At 40.2% G+C, this 21750-nt stretch overlaps 2 protein-coding genes across 2 annotated transcripts; both read left to right on the top strand.

The window, feature by feature from the left end:
- The first annotated feature begins 3812 nt into the window (after positions 1 to 3812).
- th (tyrosine hydroxylase) lies at positions 3813 to 10423 on the top strand. The gene is made up of 13 exons (XM_078256129.1): positions 3813 to 3896; positions 4365 to 4565; positions 5437 to 5611; positions 5737 to 5825; positions 5945 to 6012; positions 6123 to 6173; positions 6833 to 6978; positions 7168 to 7303; positions 7951 to 8020; positions 8101 to 8157; positions 9268 to 9363; positions 9498 to 9631; positions 10264 to 10423. Exons 1-13 carry the CDS (start codon positions 3813 to 3815, stop codon positions 10421 to 10423), a joined length of 1467 nt encoding a protein of 488 aa, XP_078112255.1.
- A 2487-nt stretch (positions 10424 to 12910) lies between these two features.
- On the top strand, positions 12911 to 20840 carry igf2b (insulin-like growth factor 2b). Its single transcript, XM_078257548.1, has 4 exons — positions 12911 to 13120; positions 14015 to 14169; positions 15721 to 15898; positions 17335 to 20840. The coding sequence occupies exons 1-4, from the start codon at positions 13046 to 13048 to the stop codon at positions 17572 to 17574; spliced, it is 648 nt and encodes a 215-aa protein (XP_078113674.1). The 5' UTR covers positions 12911 to 13045; the 3' UTR covers positions 17575 to 20840.
- Positions 20841 to 21750: the final 910 nt, after the last annotated feature.

Raw genomic sequence — 21750 nt, 5'->3', positions numbered from 1 at the left:
TGTGCAGCCAGGCACCAAAACAATGTTGGAGAGCCGGCTGGTGAGCCCAAAAGCCTGGGCGTTGATCTAACGTGTTTGTGTACAATTAATTTCATCATTTGCATGTAGAGTAGACAGCAATCAGTTTAGGCAGATGATCACTTTTTCGGTAGCCAGCTGGGAAGACATGCTTGGGGCCTTGGACAACCTGTTTTCATTCCCAAGTCGCCAAATACTGATACTTGGTAAGTGGTTCTCAGCGTCAGATACGGGACGCACCTGGCAGAGCAGCAGCTCAACCGTGGCGCTGTAAGTTTACATAGTATGAAGAGCGACAACGGTAAAGAGTAGTATTAATGACCAAAATGTCACGTGTAAGGAGGCAGGTTGGTATGGGGTGCCGAATGTAAAAGTGCGGTTACATTTTCAACATTTAGCTCACTTTCCTCAAATTTAGCGCATTTTCCTCACATTTGAGACAGAAATTATATATATATATTATATCTAAATGTTATATCTAAATCTAAATGTTAAATCTAAATGTTAACTATATATCTAAATGTTAAATCTAAATGTTATATCTAAATGTTAAATGTATATCTAAATGGTATATCTAAATCTAAATGTTAAATTTATATCTAAATGTTAAATGTTAAATCTAAATATTATATCTAAATCTTAAATATATATTTAAATATATCTAAATGTTAAATATATATCTAAATGTTAAATGTTAAATCTAAATGTTATATCTAAATGTGTCGCCAAGTGTAAAGCTAAATATTTAGAAAATATTCAAATCCCCAAGAAAACCACGCCCACTGCAGTGGCTTCAAATCGCGCTGCACCCAGTGATGCCCCAGCAAGGGGTATCTCTGCTGTAGCCAGTGGGTACTTGGAAAGATTGTGGAGCAGCTTAACTAATCAAAATAATAATTGAATTATGATTGATTTAAAACAATATATCAGCTAAAACAGCTCAACACATATGTTAAAACATATAGTGAAGTAATCAATGGTAGAAAAAAATAGCTAAAAGTGGCCTACTGACTTAGCTAACAGTTGAAATGATTAGCTAAAAGTAATGGATGACTTTTGAAACATTAACCACACTTCTGAATTTCTGACCAAACCAACCTAAATGTTTACAGTTCAATTGCATGAAAATGTAAGAATATTCACTTTAATATGATAAATAGTGTGAACACATTGGGAATTGATAGGGTGGGGTATGTGAGTTTATATGACAGGGCTGTGGGGGAACCTCAGACCAGAAGGGTTGGAAAGCACTGATCTACAGTATTTCATATTATTGACCGACCAGTATACAGACATGCCTTAATAGTTGTGTTAATCACAATACCGTTGTTTGAATTACATATCTTCGTGTGTGACTAGCGTCATCCTTCCCAAGCAATCTAACATTAGCCCAGCATGGATAAAGTCCAGCTATGCATCCAACATATTTATCCAAACACAACTAAAATGTCACAATCCAGCCACTTGTAAGAAGTTTGTAATACTGGTTACATAGCTAGTTATCGTGTTTTATTAACCTTAATTCTGTTTGCCAAAGCTATATTTTATTGGCTTGCAAAGTAGCTATCCGTTGCTAACACTAACGTTAGCTAGCTAATTTATGTCAAAAAGCAGTAGCTAACTAATGTTACTGCCAAGATATGGTTTCATTGTTAGACAGTGCAAACACATGACAACACTTGACGAGTCTTACAACACCGCTCTGGTCTCTAGTGAAATCATATCTTGGCAGTAGTTAGCTAACGTTTCTTCTTTTTGAGATAAATTAGCGTTAGCAATGGATAGCTCATTCGCAAGCTAATATAGCAACATAATTCAGGTTAATAAAATACGGTAATGTAACCAAAGTATTGAAAACTACTTACATGTGGCTATAGTGTGACAGGCCTACTGCTGTTCAGTCTCGCATTGCGAGACCTAGCTAGCTAATTTAGCTAGTTACAGTGCTGCCAGGCCTGTTCAGATGACATGTCGGCTGCAGTGTGTGAGCTAGATTGCTTGTGAAGGATGAGTCAAACTAACGTTAAACACACAAGGAGATATGAGTCAAACAAAACAACGGCATTATAGTACACACAAATATTAAGACATTTCTGTGATATAAGTCAATAATACAAAATAATGACCAAAATGTGTTTTAATCCAGTAACATTAGTCGAACAGCTCCACTGTAGTCAGTATTTACTGTACCAACAGGTGTTGACTGAAAATTGCGGTGCAGCGCGATTTGAAGCCACTGCAGTGGGCGTGGTTTCCTTGGGAATTTGAATATTTTCTAAATATTTAGCTTTACACTTGCCGACACATTTAGCTGTAACATTTAACATTTAGATATATATTTAAGATTTAGATTTAGATATAATATTTAGATATACATGTAAGATTTAGATATAACATTTAGATTTAACATTTAACATTTAGATATAGATATAACATTTAGATATAAATTTAACATTTAGATTTAGATATAACATTTAGATTTAACATTTAACATTTAGATTTAGATATAACATTTAGATATAAATTTAACATTTAGATTTAGATATAACATTTAGATTTAACATTTAACATTTAGATATTATATATATATATATATATATATATATATAATTTCTGTCTCAAATGTGAGGAAAATGCTCTAAATGTGAGAAAAGTGAGCTAAATGTTGAAAATTTATCAGCTAAAAAATTGTAACCAAAATGTAACCACAATCAATGAGCCTTCTAGGGATGTAGCAACTCCCAGCTCCCGCTGCTATAACCTACTGCACATGTGGGAGAACACACACACGCACAGAGATTCCTAGATTAATTAATTGTTAGTTGACTAGTGTATCCAGCTGGTGGTTGTAACCACAACTTCACCTTACTGATGTAAATGTTAATCAAATAAACGTGAATATATATATATATATATATATATATATATATATATATATATATATATATATATATATATATATATATATACACACAAACTACTGGTCAAAAGTTTGGGGTCACTTTGAAATTTCCATTCCACTCCATTATATACCAGCTGAGATCAGTTGCATTGTTTTTTTTAACCAGGGCAGCAGTTTTCCGACTACATTATGTGCTTACATAATTGCAAAAGGGTTCTGCAATGTTTTCTCAGTTAGCCTTTTAAAATGATATCAGATTAGTAAACAGAATGTGCCTTTGGAACATTGGATGAATGGTTGCTGATAATGGGCAATGTAGATATTGCATTAAAGAGTCAGTCGGGAACCCTTTTGCAATTATGTAAGCACATAATGTAATCTGAAAAGAATAGAAATTTCTAAGTGACCCCAAACTTTTGACCGGTAGTGTATATAGATGCCAAACAGTATCAAGCGATTGTGCAGGTTAACATAATTGTTTATCAAAATAAAACATAAATCATAAGTCATATCTTGAATATAACTTGTGTTTGAGGATGTTGTAAATTCAACACTCATTGCATTTTTTTAAAGACCACTGAAAAAGTGCCAAACATGAGGAAAATGCTCGTGTAGATTTTACAAAAGGTCATATTAACTGTATGTAGATGGCTCCAGGTTCGGATGTGTCTAGTAGATTCTGAGCAATGATTGATTACAGCGGGATTAGCGTGTTTGACGTCATAAACTGCAAACAAATGACCCCATAAAAAGAGGGAACCTGTCTGAAAAAAAGGAAAAGCTCTGGGCGCACAGCACAGCCTGAGAGGTCTAGAGAGTTCCACAACTACACTGCCACTTAAAATCGAGCTTGGACACGCAAAAAAAAGACAGACGACTTCTGCGCCTGAAGATGCCCCTTTCAAGCAGCTCCACATCCTCCACAAAGAGCATCCGCAGAGCAGCTTCAGAGCTGGAGAGGTCTGATTCCATCACGGTAAGAAATATCAGAAATAGCCATGTTTTATTATTTAGTTTTTCTTTTGAATGTTCAATTATAATCAACAATCTGTAATTGTGTTTCTAATGATATGTCTAAATGAAATCCAGAGGACCACCAATGTTTTAGCGCGCAGAGTACTTGGCAAGGTGACCATTACGCAGCGGCGATGCCTGATGCCCTCTATAGAAAAAAAGCATGCAGCAACTGACAGTTAATATCAGCTGAAATGTTCGCTGTGGCAGTTACTTAGTCTTAGCTGTGTCGTAGGTTTACTGCATTGCTGTTCTAATGCGCATTTGGAGATAAGGCGCTCCCATCAAATATCCAAAGAGATATCCAAATAGTAAGAAAATCCCAGCAGTTCCCCCGCTCTGTTGTTGTGTCTGTGTGCTCTGACAGTTAAAACAAAACAGTAAAAACATATGCAGCACGCAATGCTTTGTTTTTTTTCTTTTGGAACAGTCAAGGTTTCTCGGCAGACGGCAAAGCTTGATCGAGGACGCGCGCAAGGATAGGGAAGCCGCCGCTGCAGCGGCAGAGGCTGCAGAGGCCAGTGAGCAGATCGTGTTTGAGGAGGACAACGGAAAAGCGCTGCTCAACCTCTTCTTCACTTTAAGAAGCTCCAAGACACCTGCACTGTCGCGGACACTCAAGGTTTTCGAGGTATCGCAATAGTACTCACATCACAATGATGTATTTGCGTATTTGAGAGGTACAAAATTGGCTAGAAGGGGTATGGGGCACCACTTTCTAACAAGACACGCTCTATAAAGACTTTATAAGTTGTAACTCGTGAATTAATGAATGGTTTATAAGTAATTTACTTTAAGGCGTAATAGATCATTTGTAAAATAAATAAATAAAAATGCGATAAAATACCTATTTTTGGGTTGCTATGGGTTCCAACTGGTTGGTTATTTCTGTCTACTTGCAAAGAATGCAGTTATAAATTCATATATTACTAGGCTCATGGGTTTTTCACTAGCCATCAAGTCATAAATGTTAACAATAAGTTAAGTGGATTTTGGTTCTGTCTGGAGCCATGAGGTAATTAGTCAAAGGGATTTTCCTTTATAACCCTTATTAGAAAGTGTTACCAAAAAAAGGTTTGGGAAGATTTAAACATTTTACACATTATATCCCATATGCTGTGTCATTTACTAACAAATATATTGTAGACAAGTGCATCTCATTTTCTGGACAGTGAAATCCTGACCATCTATTAGAGATAATGACTTCTAAAGCTCAAAGCATTTGACAACCTGGGGGGGGGGGGACTATATTAGGAAGCGTAGCCAAATTGAACATTTTGTACTGCTTTAAATGTTACATGTACAACAATTTTGCTACAAAATTGGGCTAATGTTTTCCTTGTCATCCATGCACATTTTACATCAGACTTCAAAAGAATGTTCCACATGTTATATTTGTCTCAAATACTGTGTTGCATGACTGGACCCCACCTTGGTCATGCTGCGAATGTAATCCAGTACTGCTGCAAGAGTTACATTTCAGTGTGTTGACTGTGTTTCAGACATTTGAAGCTAAGATTCAACATTTGGAGACGCGACCGTGCCGGAAGCTAAAGGACAGCCTGGAAGGCCTGGAGTACTTTGTTCGCTGTGAGGTGCACCTCTCAGACGTCAGTACTCTTATCAGCTCAATCAAGAGGAACGCAGAGGATGTCAAAACCACCAAAGAAGTCAAATGTAACTCCCTTTTGCTGCTTTTTACAAAACCAAATTTGAAACACATTCAATATTGAAAGTATAAAGTAATCACAAAAACAGCAGTAAACTTAATGCATCTGCATCTGTTTCCTTTTCTGTACCAGTTCATTGGTTCCCAAAGAAAATAGCAGATTTAGACAGATGTCATCATCTGGTCACAAAATTTGATCCAGACTTGGATCAAGACCATCCTGTAAGTAACCACTTTTCCAGTATGAGGAGAATTGTCATTGTTAGGCTGCTTATGTTGTTGGACCAATATGTCATGACACAGAAAATGCGATCAGCGTTTGATATATTTGATTTAAACAGGGCTACACAGACCCTGCTTACAGACAGAGGAGGAAAATGATTGGAGACATCGCCTTCAGATACAGACAGTGAGATACCCTACAGTCTTTTGCCTGAATGTTGCACAGAAGTAAGAAAAAAAAGCAGACAAAAAACTAATACTTGATTGTTTCTGATACATCTATATGTTTGTCCTCAGTGGGCAGCCGATTGCCAGAGTGGAATACACAGAGGAGGAGATTGGCACATGGTAAGACCATGCTCATTTAAAATGCATTCAATACATGATGTGAAATTTACACAGAATTCAAAGTGTTGCTTTTTTCTTTTTTTCAAACAACCAGTTTGACCTTCCTGCTGTTTCAATATCAGAGCATCGTTGTATCCACTCACCATCCACTGAGTCAATTACTTACAGATGGAGGGCACTATCAAAGCAGTCTAGTTGTGACAGCTCGGGCTTGTCTGAACACCACATTTGTCAGGGAGCTGGAAACACATGACTGGACAGGAATAATTTACAAGTCAATGGGTGTTGTTCATTTGGCTTGGACAGTTTGAGTCAGAAGAAAAGTCATCTCTGAAGATTTACGACTCTATGAAATACCAGGTAGAAAGGTATTTGGAAAGCAACTTTCAACAAGAAGTCTTAAAAGACTTAAATGGCATTTAGAAAATAAAGATAAGCTACATTTAAATAAAACTGATTGAACAGGAGAATAGAAATCACATTGCAGCAACTTATGAATGAACTCTACCAAATGTATTTTTAAGATATTTACAGTGGATTGTATGCTCATTCATTGTTACAATACCTCAAACAGGGTTTTTAATATTGGTTTATGCGTGAGAAGCTTTTGTTTAAAAAAAAAATCTTTTATTATGTACTGTAATTGTATCCCTAATTAGGAGGGAAGTCTACTCAACTCTGAGGGATTTGTACATCACCCATGCCTGCAGTGAATACCTCGAGGCACTCTGTCTGCTGGAAAGGCATTGTGGGTACAGTCCAGACAACATTCCCCAGTTGGAAGACGTGTCATGCTTCCTTAAAGGTAAAGACGGGAAAAGAAACAATGGACAAATGATTAATGACTACACTTTCCATTAGCCCTAGGGTTTGATTCTGTCTCTCTCTCTCTCCTTATCTACCACCTCCTGAACACATACACGCACACACACACACACACACACACACACACACACACACACACACACACACACACACACACACACACACACAGAGCGTACAGGGTTCCTGCTGCGTCCAGTGGCAGGTCTGCTCTCAGCTAGAGATTTCCTGGCCAGTTTGGCATTCCGGGTGTTCCAGTGCACCCAGTACATCCGACACTCCTCCTCCCCTATGCACTCCCCAGAGCCGTGAGTACGACTGTGACTCCTCTTGCTTTGCTCATTGCATCAAATCCCATCACACATTTTGGCCCTTGCCAAAAAAATCTAGGTGCAGTCAATGTCTCAGCATAATGTTGACTGAACCTCCATAAACCCCCCATCCTTCAAGCTCTAGTGTTGTCTCTTAATCCAGTTTAATGAAACTTTATTGGAATGTCATTTCGATCAAAAACATGTTGCCAAAGCATGCACACAAACAAAGCGGCAGCATAAAGCAAACAAATACAATGAACTTTCATGAATACAATGAAAGCTGAATCAATAACTGTGATAAGTAATGTAGATCAAAATAGATTAGAATTTAAATGAAAAAGCTATCCTATTTACTGTATAAGTAGTTATATTTATGTCCAGTTCTGCGTTTTCAGTTTAAATAACCTCACTTTTTGAGGGGGAAAAAAAGAAGGAAAATCTGGACCAAAGTGAACTTCTGTCTTCACTTCTCATGTTTGCACAGATTTGTTTTTCACTCTGTAACCATTGTTTTGTAATGCAACCAGATTGAATTGCCAGTTTGGGATCTTAAAGTCTGTATTTAGTTAAATGTATCTGAGTAGGTTTTTTTTTTTTATTTGAATGGTTCCAGTTGAATCTGTCTTTCTCTTTCTCTTCAGTGACTGTGTCCATGAACTGCTGGGCCACGTCCCCATGCTGGCCGACCGCACTTTTGCCCAGTTTTCACAGGTGAGTGGGAGGACGGCCCTGCAGACTTATTTTCCATGCTGTGTTATTATGTTTTGGTAACTATTGATTATTTGTTCCAGAGCCTTGGTCTGGCATCACTTGGAGCTTCAGATGAAGATATTGAGAAACTGTCCACAGTAAGACTCTAGTCCTCCAACACCAACAGTAGTTAGGGACTGTACTAAAATGATTGAGGTGGAGAGAGGGGCTAAACCTTATGTTTTTTTTTTTTTTAAACCAAGACCCTCCCCAGTGTTAATATTTGCTTTGAAGTAAACCTTCCCCTTGACATAGAAAAGAAATAAGAACAATATATCCCAACTCAGCCCTGATATCAAGTGTAATATAATAATTTATTACACAACTTTGTTCAACACTCAATTCTGATTGGTCAATTATAGCATTTTACAGTCTGTTATTTCTTATTAGCAGACCACTGCTATGAATAACAGATCATCGCTATGGAAGCCGTTCTGATCATAGACTCTGGAGGGCCATTAGAAAATCAATAAACTCATTAAAAAGTCAATATTTTGTGTGAAATTATAGATTTTTTTACTAAGTAGCTGTGTAATAAGCGGGATAATGTAGAGCCAGCTTCGTGTCAGGTCCTATATCATTCTTTTTCGGCTTTAATTTGCACTAATGACCCGCTCAATCTACATTATCCTTTACATAATTGCAGTTTAGAAGTGGAAATATGATTGAAAAACGTAACAAGTGGGGCGTTCTGTTACCAAGCATTCGTGCTGCTCTTTATTTTAGTTGGCTTGTGAAAAAGTGGTGCACACTTTAGAGAGAAAATGTCTGCTACTGTTTATTAAAACTGAAATGATGGCTCTACCAGCTACTAGATGATTAAATGAACTGTAAAAAAAATCACAGATTTAGAGACATGCTTTGTCCTCTTCATACGACAAAACCACCTTTATGGTCCATGGCAAAAACAAAAGGCATTTTCTGGATGTAATATTTTAATTGAACCATTCAGTCTTCTGTTTTTCTGGGTCAAGAAAAAATGAAAGGCCCCCCACCCCTACTCTCCCAAAACAATCAGACTACCCTCCCTTCAGCCAGTAGAAGAAATACACACTCCCCCTTTTCTGACCCCACCTCCCCCCAATCCCACCCTGGTAATTTTTAACAGTCTTTTTTTAACAGTCCCTTCTCTAAAATTTGACATATAAAATATAAATTCATTGTCAACTCTCAGTCACTCTCTTTATGTTTGTTTTTTCTCCCATCAGCTGTACTGGTTCACTGTGGAGTATGGCTTATGTAAACAGAATGGTGAGGTGAAGGCTTACGGAGCTGGACTGCTCTCCTCTTATGGAGAGCTCGTGGTGCGTTCCAGCATGTGTTCTCTGCTTTCTGCTTGAAGTTGAAATCTTTCCCTGAATGAAAAAAAAAAAAAATGCTACAATCACAGCCAACTGAGCTGTCAGCTATAATTCTCCATCTTTTACTTTTAATCCAGCACTCACTGTCTGATGAACCAGAGACAAGGGAGTTTGAACCAGAGGCTGCAGCAGTGCAAGGCTATCAAGACCAGACGTACCAGCCTGTCTACTTTGTTTCTGAGAGTTTTTCAGATGCCAAGGAGAAATTCAGGTATTGAACCATACATGCTTTCTTGTTTGGACATGCAACTACACAAGAACATACAGAGACAGAGAGAAAAGGTAAAACACAAAAGAGAGAGAGAGAGAGAGAGAGAGAGAAAGAAAGGGGGTTATGTGAGGATATGTTCTAAGGTCAGAGAACAACCAGCCAACCCCAGAGGCCACAAACTTTTATAGGTCAGCCATAGCAGCCAGAAGACAGCTGTTACTAATGTAGTCTTTCTTACCAAGGCAAAACGCTGGAGTTGTATTTGGCAAACAGTTCAAATGTTGCCCTGCAAAACAATTAGCTTCAGTGAGTGTTTTGAAAGCATTTGGTCTCTAGTAGAAAACAACAACAAAAAAAAGCTTTGGGTTTGTAAAAGCATGGTATGAAACAGATTTTCTATGTGGTGCTGATACATGCAGAATATTCCAATCTTTATTAAGTGTATATATGCATAAACAACAGGACTACTACTACTGGGGGGAGAGTTCCCACTGGGGAAGGAACATATTTGGGTTGGAATTCTCAGACAGGGCAGCTGTAACGCATATATTCATGAATAGCTCAAAGACGACCTCACCTTTGACTTCTTAGGGCTTACTTTTTTTTTTTTTTTTTTTTATATCTCTGACAAGGAGGTACGTGGCTGGCATCAAGCGTCCCTTCTCTGTGAGGTTTGATCCGTACACCAGCAGCGTCGAGGTGCTGGACAACCCGCTGAAGATCCAAGGAGGCCTGGAGGGTGTGAAGGATGAGCTCAAGATGCTGACAGATGCCCTCAGTGTTTTGTCCTGATGATGCCCCAGTCTGCGACCACCCTGCTGTTGTCTGCTTCCTCGCCACTGCGCTCCGAGACGTCCGACGTGTGATCGAGACCGATGTGATCATCTTTCTGTGCTTTACCTCCAGTATGATGCTGTTTCTGATGAGTCATTGCTTGCTGTCGCTGGCTGGTTGGCCGACAAGGTTGCAACCATTAAAACCTCAATACACAGCGCGTGCAGGCAAAGTTTCCAAAGATGTTTAAATGCCTCGCTGGGTATGGATCCATTTGTGAAATAATAAGGTTTTACAGACCGTTCATGCTTTTAAAGCAAAGTGTGTTGTTGTCAAATTCTGAACCAAAATCAAAGGGAACTGTGGTAATGAATGTATAAAATAAAACTAAATGGGTATGGTATAATTATTTTAAAATAAATTAAAAAAACACAATATTAAAATAAATATTGAAGGGTACATTTAAACCATTTATTTTATGCTTAGATTAAAAGATATATCTCTGCTTTGTTAAAGGCTTTATTTTTCAGATATGCGAATTCAGTATTTGATTATTACCTCTAAATTTGCTGATTTACTGTTTTTATGCTCTTTTTTGTCTTGCAGTGTATACACATAATAAAAAATAAAAAATAATAACATACTTTCCATGTAATGTACTGTTGATTGCGGCTTGAGTTAAACGAATCCATCAAACAATAAAGAATTGCAAATTAAAATGTCATCTTTCAATATTTCATAAAGGATTTGGTCCTGGAACTCTTTTGAAATATATGCATATATATGTATACATATTATGTACATGCACATATATATTTCATTATTATCTGTTCATCTCATGTCTGACCAAACAGAAAGAAATCCTACAGACTCACATTTAATGTTTGGATTCATAATCATTTATGAGGGCAATTAGGACAGCACTCCAATTAACACGTTTTATTGACACATTATTTTTATTGTGGCAATAAAAAGTATTAAGTGGAGTACTGTCCTAATTGCCTTTATAAACTATTATCTTCATTAAGGATCCAGCACCCAGTCTTCATAGTTTCTATGTGAGTTGAGAGCGTTGTCTTATTTTTTATGCTTCATTATAGTTGACATTAGTCTGCCACAAGAGGGAGCAGTCCAGCAGGGTGTGGGCCTACCTCTCTGATACTAAACTCCCAGCAGATTCTTATTGACCCTATCATAGTAATACATCTTCATAATGCTCTCCTCCTGCCTACAATCACAAAGGGCTATTTTGCAACGTTATTACACGTTAAAAACAAGCTAATGTGAAGGACAAAATAGACTTGGATGTGGATGGGTCCACTTTATATATGCTTTTTGGGACAATATAGAAAAGTACCGTCTATGATTATTGCTGAGACAATGAAACAGTGTTGAATTTATTTTTAAAGGACAAACCTTGGGGAGTTTGTCCGGACAGAGCTCCTGGTGGTTAGGTTGTGAGATCATTGGGCAGCTGTCCTCCGCTCGCTGATGCCTTCCAACGTGCTGAAAGCTGAGACAAACAAACGGAGGTTCCCTCCCGAGACCACTAGGTGTCAGTCTGAGTCTAAAGACATGTCCGGATCCTTTCCTTGTGCAGAAGCCACACTTATAAAGGAACCATCACACAGTTTTATAAAGAAAAGAAAAGCTTACTGCAGCTCAATGTATGCAGTTACTTTTGTCTGTTGTTAATCTGCCTGGGCAACATCTGGAAGAGTTTTTTTCTGCTAGACTTTTAACAGTCATCCACGCTGTGTGATTGATGCATTAATTAGCTTTAAAAAAAAAAAAAAAAAAAAAAAAAAAAATAAATAAATAAAAAATAATAATAATAATAATAAAAAAAAAATATATATATTATATTAATAATTTAATTTAATTAATATTATTTTTTAGTTTGTGAGCAACCAAACAAAGTCATAACATTCTTCATCATTTCATCATGTGATGCAGCATTTACAGCGACCACAGGCTTTGATACTTGGGCATCAGTCAGTCAGTCAGTCAGTCCTGCTGCTGCTTCTGCTGCTGCATCATCCTCCTGCCTTCAGGTATAGGATAACCTTACTAATCATCCTTCACTTAGACACATTTGACCCCGGTGACTACACATACACCTGAGTCAGAGGAAAGCCGCAGACCTTGGCCACACTGCTTCCACTCTGAATGCTAATCTTAATTACAGCAGGGAGTAGACATTGACATTTCGCTTGGAGTCTTGGAGGAATTACGTCTATTCTTGTTCAGTCTGTCCTGTGTGTAAACATTGTGATTGTAGGTTACAGTGCGTAAACGTGGAAAATGCCTATGGAATTGTTCCATATTTTGTGACTCTGCCTCTCTTTCTCTTTTTCTCCCTTTAAGCACTTTTCCATAAACCGTCTCTGGACCAATTCTTCTTTTTCTTTCTTCTTATTTTCTTTGCCAGCCGTAAAGAGGAGGAGCGAGGGGGTGGGGTGTGGGTGTAAGGGGCGTGTTTGGGTATATAATACTTCTCCCTGAGAACTTTTGCCTGTCGCCTGGTCTTTGGGACAGCCTTCACACATCATCTCATATATCCGCACCAACTGGGAAATTAACTCACCTGCAATCTCTACAACCAAATAACCCCCAACGTTTTGACTACTGCCAACTGACATGGAGATCCAGCAAAGACACGGACACCACTCACATTGCCACACCTGCCGAAGAACGGAGAGCAGCAGAATGAAGGTAACCAGAGGGAACAAATAGTTTTATACTCTCCGGCTGTGCTGCGCGGGTATTGATCAAGACCTCTGCCGGGGTTATATCCATGTTTTCTTGGTTTTATAAGTGAGAAACCTGCCTCGGGCTGAGCCGTTGAATTGATCCCATCATTTTTTTTTGTGTGCAATATGAGCAACCGGACATCTCTTAATTTGCATGCAACAGAAGATACACAAATGACATGGAGTGCGCCTGAAGCTTTGAAGCATTTGTGCAACAGGTAACCTGATAGGATAGGCGAAGAAAAATAGTTGAGATGTATTTTATTCTTCTCTCGTCTGGATGGTGCGCCGTTCACTGGACTCGGAGCAAACAGCTGGTCTTTTTGTCGGCAGATAGGGGGCGGTAGGTCTGAGGGTCAGTGAGCTCACCACAGGGTGAGCAAGGGGAAAATATATGCTGAGTCTGGCTTTTCAGATCGTTAACTATCGAGCAGCCGGTCTTGCAACTTCTGGGGAGTTGTGTAAGAGTGAGAACGCCACAGATACCGTCTACTTTTTCCCTCAGAATAAGCACTTCTCTCAGGTGCAACACCGTGACAGCGGCTGATAACAGTTGGGGGGGGGGGGGGGGGGGGGCATCATTTTCCTCACGCAATAGGCATAGTTCAAAAGCCTACCTAGAAAAAGCATTTAACATTGGAAGCATTTAACACTGGAAGTTCCATCTTGTAGGCATGCAAATGTGAACGCGAACAGAGTGGATCCTCTTATATCACTGTGAAAGGCAACATCTGGCTGTCATCGGAGATTTGTTCTGTCATCACTTTTGAAATGTGTGGTCGCATTTGTTGATCCGGTGCTTTATTCTGAAATGTGTGTGTGTGTGTGTGTGTGTGTGTGTTTTTTTTGTCTGCAGGTCAAGAAGATGTCTTCGTCCAGTCGCGCGCTGCTATTTGCACTGTCCCTCGCGCTCTACGCTGTGGAAATAGCCTCGGCAGAGACGCTGTGTGGGGGAGAGCTGGTGGATGCGCTGCAGTTTGTCTGTGAAGACAGAGGCTTCTATTTCAGTAGGTTTCAATCCCAGCACATGTTTGCACAATGGGCTGCACAAACGCTGTTTCGCTTCTTTTTTTTTTTTTATGTCCCTCTGTTGAGTCTCTCGGTTGTTCATTCGCACACATCTGTTTGGATAGCTGAGGCTATCGCTCTGTCTGTGGCTGTGTGGTATGCGTGTTTGGTATTTTTCTTCCTCACGCACTCAACACACACGCGCGCGCACACACACATACACACTCTGACCAAGAGACAGAAAGAGCGAAAAGAGAGAGGGAGATTATAGCCAGCTGTGTGTCTTAAGACCTCGTCCAGGCTGCTGCTCTGCTCTGCTGAGGGTGCGCATTCTGCCTAAAGCCCATATACCTCTCATTGCATATGAAAGGCCGGCGGGCTGTGAAGGCACACACGACACAGCGCGACACAATGGGCCGCTTGTTTACCAGTTAAGTAATAGCACCCCAAGAGGCATACCAGTCACCTCAGCACCAGTGTTCCCAGGCCACACTGATGATTCGGGGGGGCTGGTTTTGATGTCAGGTTAAAAGAACGGCTCATTAACATCAATTCAGATTATTGCTTCCATTGTAGTGACGATGGGGATAGCTGTAAAGCATTATGTGAATGCATCGTGGTGGTTGTTAATCCTCAAATGGATAAGCTTCTGTTTGCAGTGTTTGTGACATACAGGAGTTCACCTTCCTCTGGTATAACTGCAGCAGAGAAAATACTTTTTCTTTTTCATTGAAATATTGGCCCACCCTCTGCTTTTCACCTTTGACAGGCAGGCAGTTTCTTTGTGTGCTGCCTGCCACAGAAGCTTCTCTCCAATCATAAAGATCATTATCCAATTTAGGCCAACATAGATGTGCTCCCTCTGCCTTCACTTCTCCTTCTCCTCCCCCTGGATCACCCTCTCTTTCTCTCTCATGTTCCTCCTCCTGCAATCAAATCTAGCCTTTCCTCTCGTGAGATTTGGGCACAGGATTTTCAACATGCTAGCCCTCCACCACCTCACCTTGTTCTTCGACACCTTTCTTTCCCATGTCTCCACTCTCTTCCTCTTTTGTTTTGCATTCTTTCCCTCTGTTTTGACCCTCACACCTCCCCCCCTCTGCACTGATCCATTTTCTCCTGTTTTCTCTACCGCTCTGCCCCTCCTCTCTTCTCTCCCTCCTCATCCTCTTTATCTATACTGACTTGACAAAGGACAAGGTCACAGGAGAGTTTCCATTTTATGTATTTGCTCACCCAAAGGTCTGTCTGAGAGCTTAGCTGTCTGTCTCCATCACTCTCTTTTGGTGTCTACAGCACAGGGTGTTTACTTGTGTATTTACTCATTAAAGGACGATAGCCCTAATCAGATTATCCTCTACAAACAAAAAGATTTGTTGCAGTTGGTCATAGATTTCCTTTTATCCTCTTTGCTCCGTGGACTGCTATGATTTTCGAAGTAATCCTGCGAAAACAACCTAGATTCATTACTTATGCCAGTGTTGTGTTCTCAGGCCTCAACCTCGTCCTCCTCGTGGCCTTTCTTCATCCCTTCTTGTGTTTCTCCTCAGGTAGGCCAACCAGCAGGGGTAACAACCGGCGCAACCAGAACCGTGGGATCGTAGAGGAGTGTTGTTTCCGTAGCTGTGACCTCAACCTGCTGGAGCAGTACTGTGCCAAACCCGCCAAGTCCGAAAGGGACGTGTCGGCCACCTCTCTGCAGGTCATACCCGTGATGCCCGCATTAAAACAGGTACATCTCAACAACAACAATAACACGCCAGTATGGGAAACTATTTTAATCCTCGTTCTTATCTGTCCTCTCATCTCCTGCGCCTCCACTCACCTCTGAGCCTCACCCCTATGTCCCTGACACGGAGTACAGACTAAGACTCACGCAAAGACAGGTTTATCTGGTTAAAATGGTCATTGGTAAGCAGTTAGCTTCCATGCAAATTGCTGACCATCGGGGAAAACATCAAGACGGTCACAGCTCATTATATTAAAAAAAGGCAGAGTCATACTCACAGGCTTGTGTGAGAGAAAGAGTGAAAGTCTGTGAGATGTTAGAGACTGCTGGTCCGTAACAAAACAGTGTGTTCTGAGTGTGTGATTATTAGTCACGGAACAGCAAGCTCCCTGAAACTGGCATGCATTTTGATCTGTGTGGTCAAAAACACCTGACCTGGCCAGCAGAGCTTCTCTGAAATATGTCACAAACATTCAAGGAAATCATCAAAGCGTTTCTGGTCTTTTCACTGCGATCACAAGACTGAGCTGTGGCTGCTTTCCAGGTCTCTTCAAATCCCTTCAACCCTCCTTTAGACAAAGCTGGGAAGATGTTTATAATGTTTCTGCTTTAACTTGTTAGAAAATCAGTATCAGTGCAGTGGCATGGGATGATGTAAAGAAAAATAATAATAAATGAATGTCCAGAGGAAAGTAATTTAGAGTAATTTTCTGAAATGCCAAAAAAGAAGGGAAGAGAATTGTAAGGGAATTAGTTGGGACATGTCCCTAGTTTGTGTGGGCAGGGAGAGTTGATGGGTACAGCCTGCTCTGAGGGCCAGCTGTTCTTAGGCTATTGAGCAGGCCTGGAGTGAATGAAGGGGGTAAACACACTTCAAGTGTCAGGACCAAAACAAGCCATTCAGAAGGAGCACTGGCTACTCACGCATAAATTCCAGCTTTGCTGCTAACACTTCCACTTTGTCTCAATCTGTGGTGCTCAGCTAAACACCTAACACTGTTTAAAAGTTGTGTAAGAATGGAAGATTTGAAATGACAATGTGTTTATGTGGCGTTTTCTCGGTCTGTGGAGGTTAGTCAGTTCAGCGGGTCGTTGGGTGAACGACGACGTGCTCCTCATATGTATATTAGGCGAGTGACCGCCCTTCCCTTTGACAGTATGTTAAAGAGGCTGAACTAAGCGCTTGTTGACAGCTTCTTTCAGTCAAGGAAACCAAAACAAGGGCAAGTTGGAGGCAAGGCGAGTCTGTTATGACGCTCAACGCTATAAGAATGACAATTGATTTCCATTTGACTGGCCCAACAATGACTGAATGTTTTTGCAAAATAAACAAGCCTTTCCTCCATTTTAATAAGCACTTGCACAGTATCTTATCACAACTAATGAACTGACTCCCTCTTTTCCATTTTTCCTCTATTTTGGCCTGCACGCCACGATAGGAAGTCCCAAGGAAGCAGCATGTGACCGTGAAGTATTCCAAATACGAGGTGTGGCAGAGGAAAGCGGCCCAGCGGCTCCGAAGGGGTGTCCCCGCCATCCTGAGGGCCAAAAAGTTTCGGAGGCAGGCGGAGAAAATCAAAGCCCAGGAGCAAGCAGTCTTCCACAGGCCCCTGATCAGCCTGCCTAGCAAACTGCCTCCTGTCTTGCTCGCCACGGACAACTATGTCAACCACAAATGAGCCCGCTGCCAGCCCTTTGCACAGACAAGAGTTTGGAGGGAGAAAAAAAGACTAGGGGATTATAGCTTTGTCTCTGACGTCATTTCTGTGGCAGTCCTCTTTGACCTCCCCTGCCCTGTCCGAGCCCACCAAACCCCCCCACCCCCCCGCCCCCCCGCTCTAATCCACTACTTCTTGACCCCCTGGCCCTTTTCTTATGCCCCCCTCAAACCCACCCACCCATCCTCCTCCGGCACACAAACATGCCTTCACATTCTTCCTGTCTGAACTCTTTAGCTCCCTCTCTTTTTCAGTCACTGACACAAAGGCACAAACACAAACGATGAACAAAAAGTTAACAATTCGGCTGAATGCAATTCAGGTGGATCCTTAAGCAAAAGAGAAAAGGGAAGAGAGAAAAGAAGATGAAAGAGATCTGTGGTTTGCCAGTGTCAAGAGGACACCCAGCGGAATGTTTTTTTGTCCTTTTGGAAGACAACTGAAAGTGAAGAGCAGCTTGCATGAAATAATCCATTCCACATCATTTTTCCTGAGGCAAAAAGAAAATCTCTGTTAGTTCTTTTTCTTATTAGTTTGCACCTTTACCTTTAAAGGGACTTCCACACTGTAAGGAATTATTTTGTAAAATTAGATTCCTGTTCCAGCACCTTTTGATCACAAACAAAAAGCAGAAAAGAGTCTGCAAAATTGCACATTGCCACGGATTACGTCAAAGTAAAGAAAAAAATGGCACTATTTTTTTATGAACAATGAACGTGTAGCTTAAAAAAATGTCATGGTGCTAGCTTTGGGAATGGACTCAAAGAAGAGGTTGAAAAGCACGTTTTTTTTCTTTGAATGAATATTAAAACTTTCCGTTTTAAGGAAAGTGTGACTTTTGAAAAAAGGAAGATAAAGGATATGGGGGAGCTCCTGGCAGTGGCAATGTAAAGGGGGAAGTGTCACTGAGAAAAATATGGGCTGTGTCGGCATCTAGGCTCACAGCGAGTGCTAGCTCATCAATAGCTTGCCAGCATTAGCGGCAAGGGGGACCTGAGACCCAGTCCCTGTTCTTCCTGTCCCTGCCAGACACAGGGAGCAGTGTGAGGACAAATATGGGACACCGTGGACCGCCTGGATTGAGACAGTACTACAGTTCTGGGACAGCACTTCCTGTTTGCTATGGCTTTGCAGACTGCTCTGACAGGAAGTAACATGGCATGGACAAAGAGCAAGTGGGATAATGATGATTATATTTTATTTTTGTTTTCTTTTCATATCAATGTTTCAATGAAAAAAAGGAAAACCCCGTCAGTTTCTGGTACCGTGACATTCCTGTTTTTCCAAGTTAGGCTTTTATTTTTGTTTCCATGGTTATTGTTGTGATGTTATTTTACAGTTCTAATGGCACAAAATTTCAATTCAAAGGGAAAAAAACAGCAATAATGTCAACTAACATTTTATTGTTATTGTATATCAGTAGTATTCACATGCTTTTGCCTGAAAACAAATACTTGAATATATATATATATATACATCTCTATATATATATATAGATATATAATTAGTTTCCAGGGACGTTGTGTTATTTTCCTTTAGTCTGAGCTGTATCTTGCGTAATGAGCCGCCAAGCTTTTTTGTTTGTTTGTTGAAATACAAATAAGGGCACTGTATAAAGGCATTATTTATTTTGTTATAAAATATATTTGAAAAATTGGTCCAAATAATATACGTAGCACTGATGCTCAACTGACGGATTTATTTTGTATGATCTCTGTTTTCCAATTGGAGTTGTAAGGCTTTTTGTAGATGCTTTGTACCAAAAATAATGTCTTTTTTTTCTCCTTTTTCGTTTGCCATAGTTACTTTAAATTAATATTTTAACAGCAGCATAGCCTGGATTGCTTAGGCATGTTATGTCACAGAAATAGGCACATACTCTGAATACGTTGGTCTGCATGGATTTCCAGAAGCCTGTCAGGGGTTATCTGTGAAAAGAAAAGCATCAATGAGTGACTTTATTCTTGGAAAAATAACTGTTCAACAGTGATTGTACTCAAACCCACTATGTTTTGAAGCCACTTTAGTATTGATGGCAGGAGAATGATCATCCTTCATTAAACCATGTCTTTGGAATTGTGCATGGTGTCCTATGATCTTCTAAGGAGCATGCCTATGTGCCAGTGCCACTGATGTTGTCGCGCATTGGTTTGGGTCATGAGGCCATAACTGTCCGGTCAGTTGTAGATTTTAGGGTTTAGCTTAAATGTGACTTACACAAGTCATTGTGTCGATGCCTTAATTGGAGGTAATGGTGTTGCTATGATGCTAGTAACCTTCAAAGGTAATTGTCTATTAAGGAGAGCTTATCATCGCTCAACACCTCACTGTCTATCTGTCTGTCTGTCTGCCCTTCTCTGTTTGTAAAAGACAATGCCCCTGATCGTATGCATCAGCAGTATGTATCTGTATTTGCATGGCAAGGGGGGGGGGGGGGGGAGCGGGTGTTGTTAGCCTGCCATTCACCCCTCAACAATCTTCCAATCATCTATCCATTATGCATTTGATGAAGGGCTATCACGCTAAAACCATTTCTGAAGCACTCAGGAAAAAAAAGAAATCTATGCTCTCCAAGGGAGAAGAGTGTCAGTGATAATCCTGTTGTGGAAAGGCAGCTGAGGTTGTTGCCCATACCTGGCCACAATGATACAGCTCTCTGTGACAAACCACTGAAGCCCATGTCAGAAACAAGGTCATTCTGTGCCACATTATTATTTCCTCCTCCATTGTGTCATGCATCACCCATGAAATGGAGACTTAATGGATACTCGCCCGACTGTAGTGAAGAGTCAAGCCAATACTTTATATCTTCTGTCAGAGAGATCTCAATTATCAAGGCTGCGTCCTGTCTTTAATTATATTCTACTTCAGTTGTGCAACAAAGCAGGCAGTGCAATTATTATTATATTATTATTATTGATAAAATTATTATTATATTTTCTATTTTATTCAATATTTTCCTGCTAGGACTGCATTCATTCACTATTGTAATGTTCAAACAGGCTACTCTAGTGTTCTTATGAATGGCGTGAAAGACAACCACTTCTTTTCGCTGAATATGAAGAGATACCTTGCCGAGCAATGGCAACTTTTTCTGTGTCAGTAGCTCACTCAGCCTGTGTGTATTTTATTGATTTAACCTCTGCACGCTAGAACGTCCGAAATGCACAATTCATGTACTTTCATTTTTAATATCAATAAAAAAAAACATTTTATCAAACATACAATGTCTAAAAGATTTACTGCTTTGTTCAGTGTACTTGCCTGTCTCGGGCGTGTGTTTACGCTTTTCGTTGTGTTGAGCTTGAGAGCCATTTTTTATGATAAACCTTATGGACCCTGTAAATGATTTATTACATCTTACAGCCTTGCAGAGGATCACCAGCTGCTCTTAGCACCCTTGCTCTTCCTCTCACCCACCCTCCCCCTTCCCCCTTCCCCCTCTCTTTTCTCTCCCCGTCTGCCTCAGTCCACGATTGTCTCTGGCCAAATCCACACCACTACTTTTTCATTTTGAAACAGCGTTTTGAAACAAAAACAATCTCCGTCCACACAAGCGTTTAGGCTCCGTATCAAAAATGATCTCCGTCCATATTAACACGCCTGACAAGGCAAATCACATGACCATTCACATACATTGGGCATCAACTAGCCGCTTTAAACAGGAAGCAGATTGTCTAATGTTACTCTGCAGTTGAAAATCATGGATGTATAAGTTGAAAATACAGAAAATACTTTTTAGAAAGAACAACAATGGTGAAAAGTAAGACCAGGGATTAATGTGCTTGGACCGACACCAAGATGGAACTGTTACTGAAAGGTATGTAAGCCTACCTAACCAATAAGACTGACGTGCGTTGTTGTTTCCAAAGGTCTCCGTTTCTCCCCATCCAGACTACAACGCAACCCCGTAGTTTTCAAAGTTACACGTGGTCAGCAGTGTTTCAAAATGTCTTAGTTTAAGGGGCTCGGAAACGCAGAAGTAGTGTGGACGCCAGACGTAATAGTAACAAAAGATATCCGTTTTTAAACAAAAATATCTTAGTGTGGATGTAGTCTCTGTCTGTCTGTCTCCTGCTCTGTAAAAGGACCAAAGTGGAAATCGGCACTCACAGAGTGGCAAGCAGGCTGGCCACA

This window comes from Sander vitreus, chromosome 8 (genome assembly GCF_031162955.1).
Source record: "Sander vitreus isolate 19-12246 chromosome 8, sanVit1, whole genome shotgun sequence".
In the NCBI taxonomy this organism is placed as follows: domain Eukaryota; kingdom Metazoa; phylum Chordata; class Actinopteri; order Perciformes; family Percidae; genus Sander; species Sander vitreus.
This window is presented reverse-complemented; position numbering and strand designations above follow the sequence as displayed.

What these genes read in the sequence shown, in the direction of transcription:
- th (XM_078256129.1), top strand. Translation starts at nt 3,813, where the DNA reads ATGCCCCTTTCAAGCAGCTCCACATCCTCCACAAAGAGCATCCGCAGA. An exon ending in AGAGGTCTGATTCCATCACG is followed by an intron (nt 3,897 to 4,364) that starts GTAAGAAATATC and finishes CTTTTGGAACAG; the next exon opens with TCAAGGTTTCTCGGCAGACG. An exon ending in GGACACTCAAGGTTTTCGAG is followed by an intron (nt 4,566 to 5,436) that starts GTATCGCAATAG and finishes ACTGTGTTTCAG; the next exon opens with ACATTTGAAGCTAAGATTCA.
- igf2b (XM_078257548.1), top strand. Translation starts at nt 13,046, where the DNA reads ATGGAGATCCAGCAAAGACACGGACACCACTCACATTGCCACACCTGC. An exon ending in CGGAGAGCAGCAGAATGAAG is followed by an intron (nt 13,121 to 14,014) that starts GTAACCAGAGGG and finishes TTTTGTCTGCAG; the next exon opens with GTCAAGAAGATGTCTTCGTC. An exon ending in AGAGGCTTCTATTTCAGTAG is followed by an intron (nt 14,170 to 15,720) that starts GTTTCAATCCCA and finishes CTCCTCAGGTAG; the next exon opens with GCCAACCAGCAGGGGTAACA.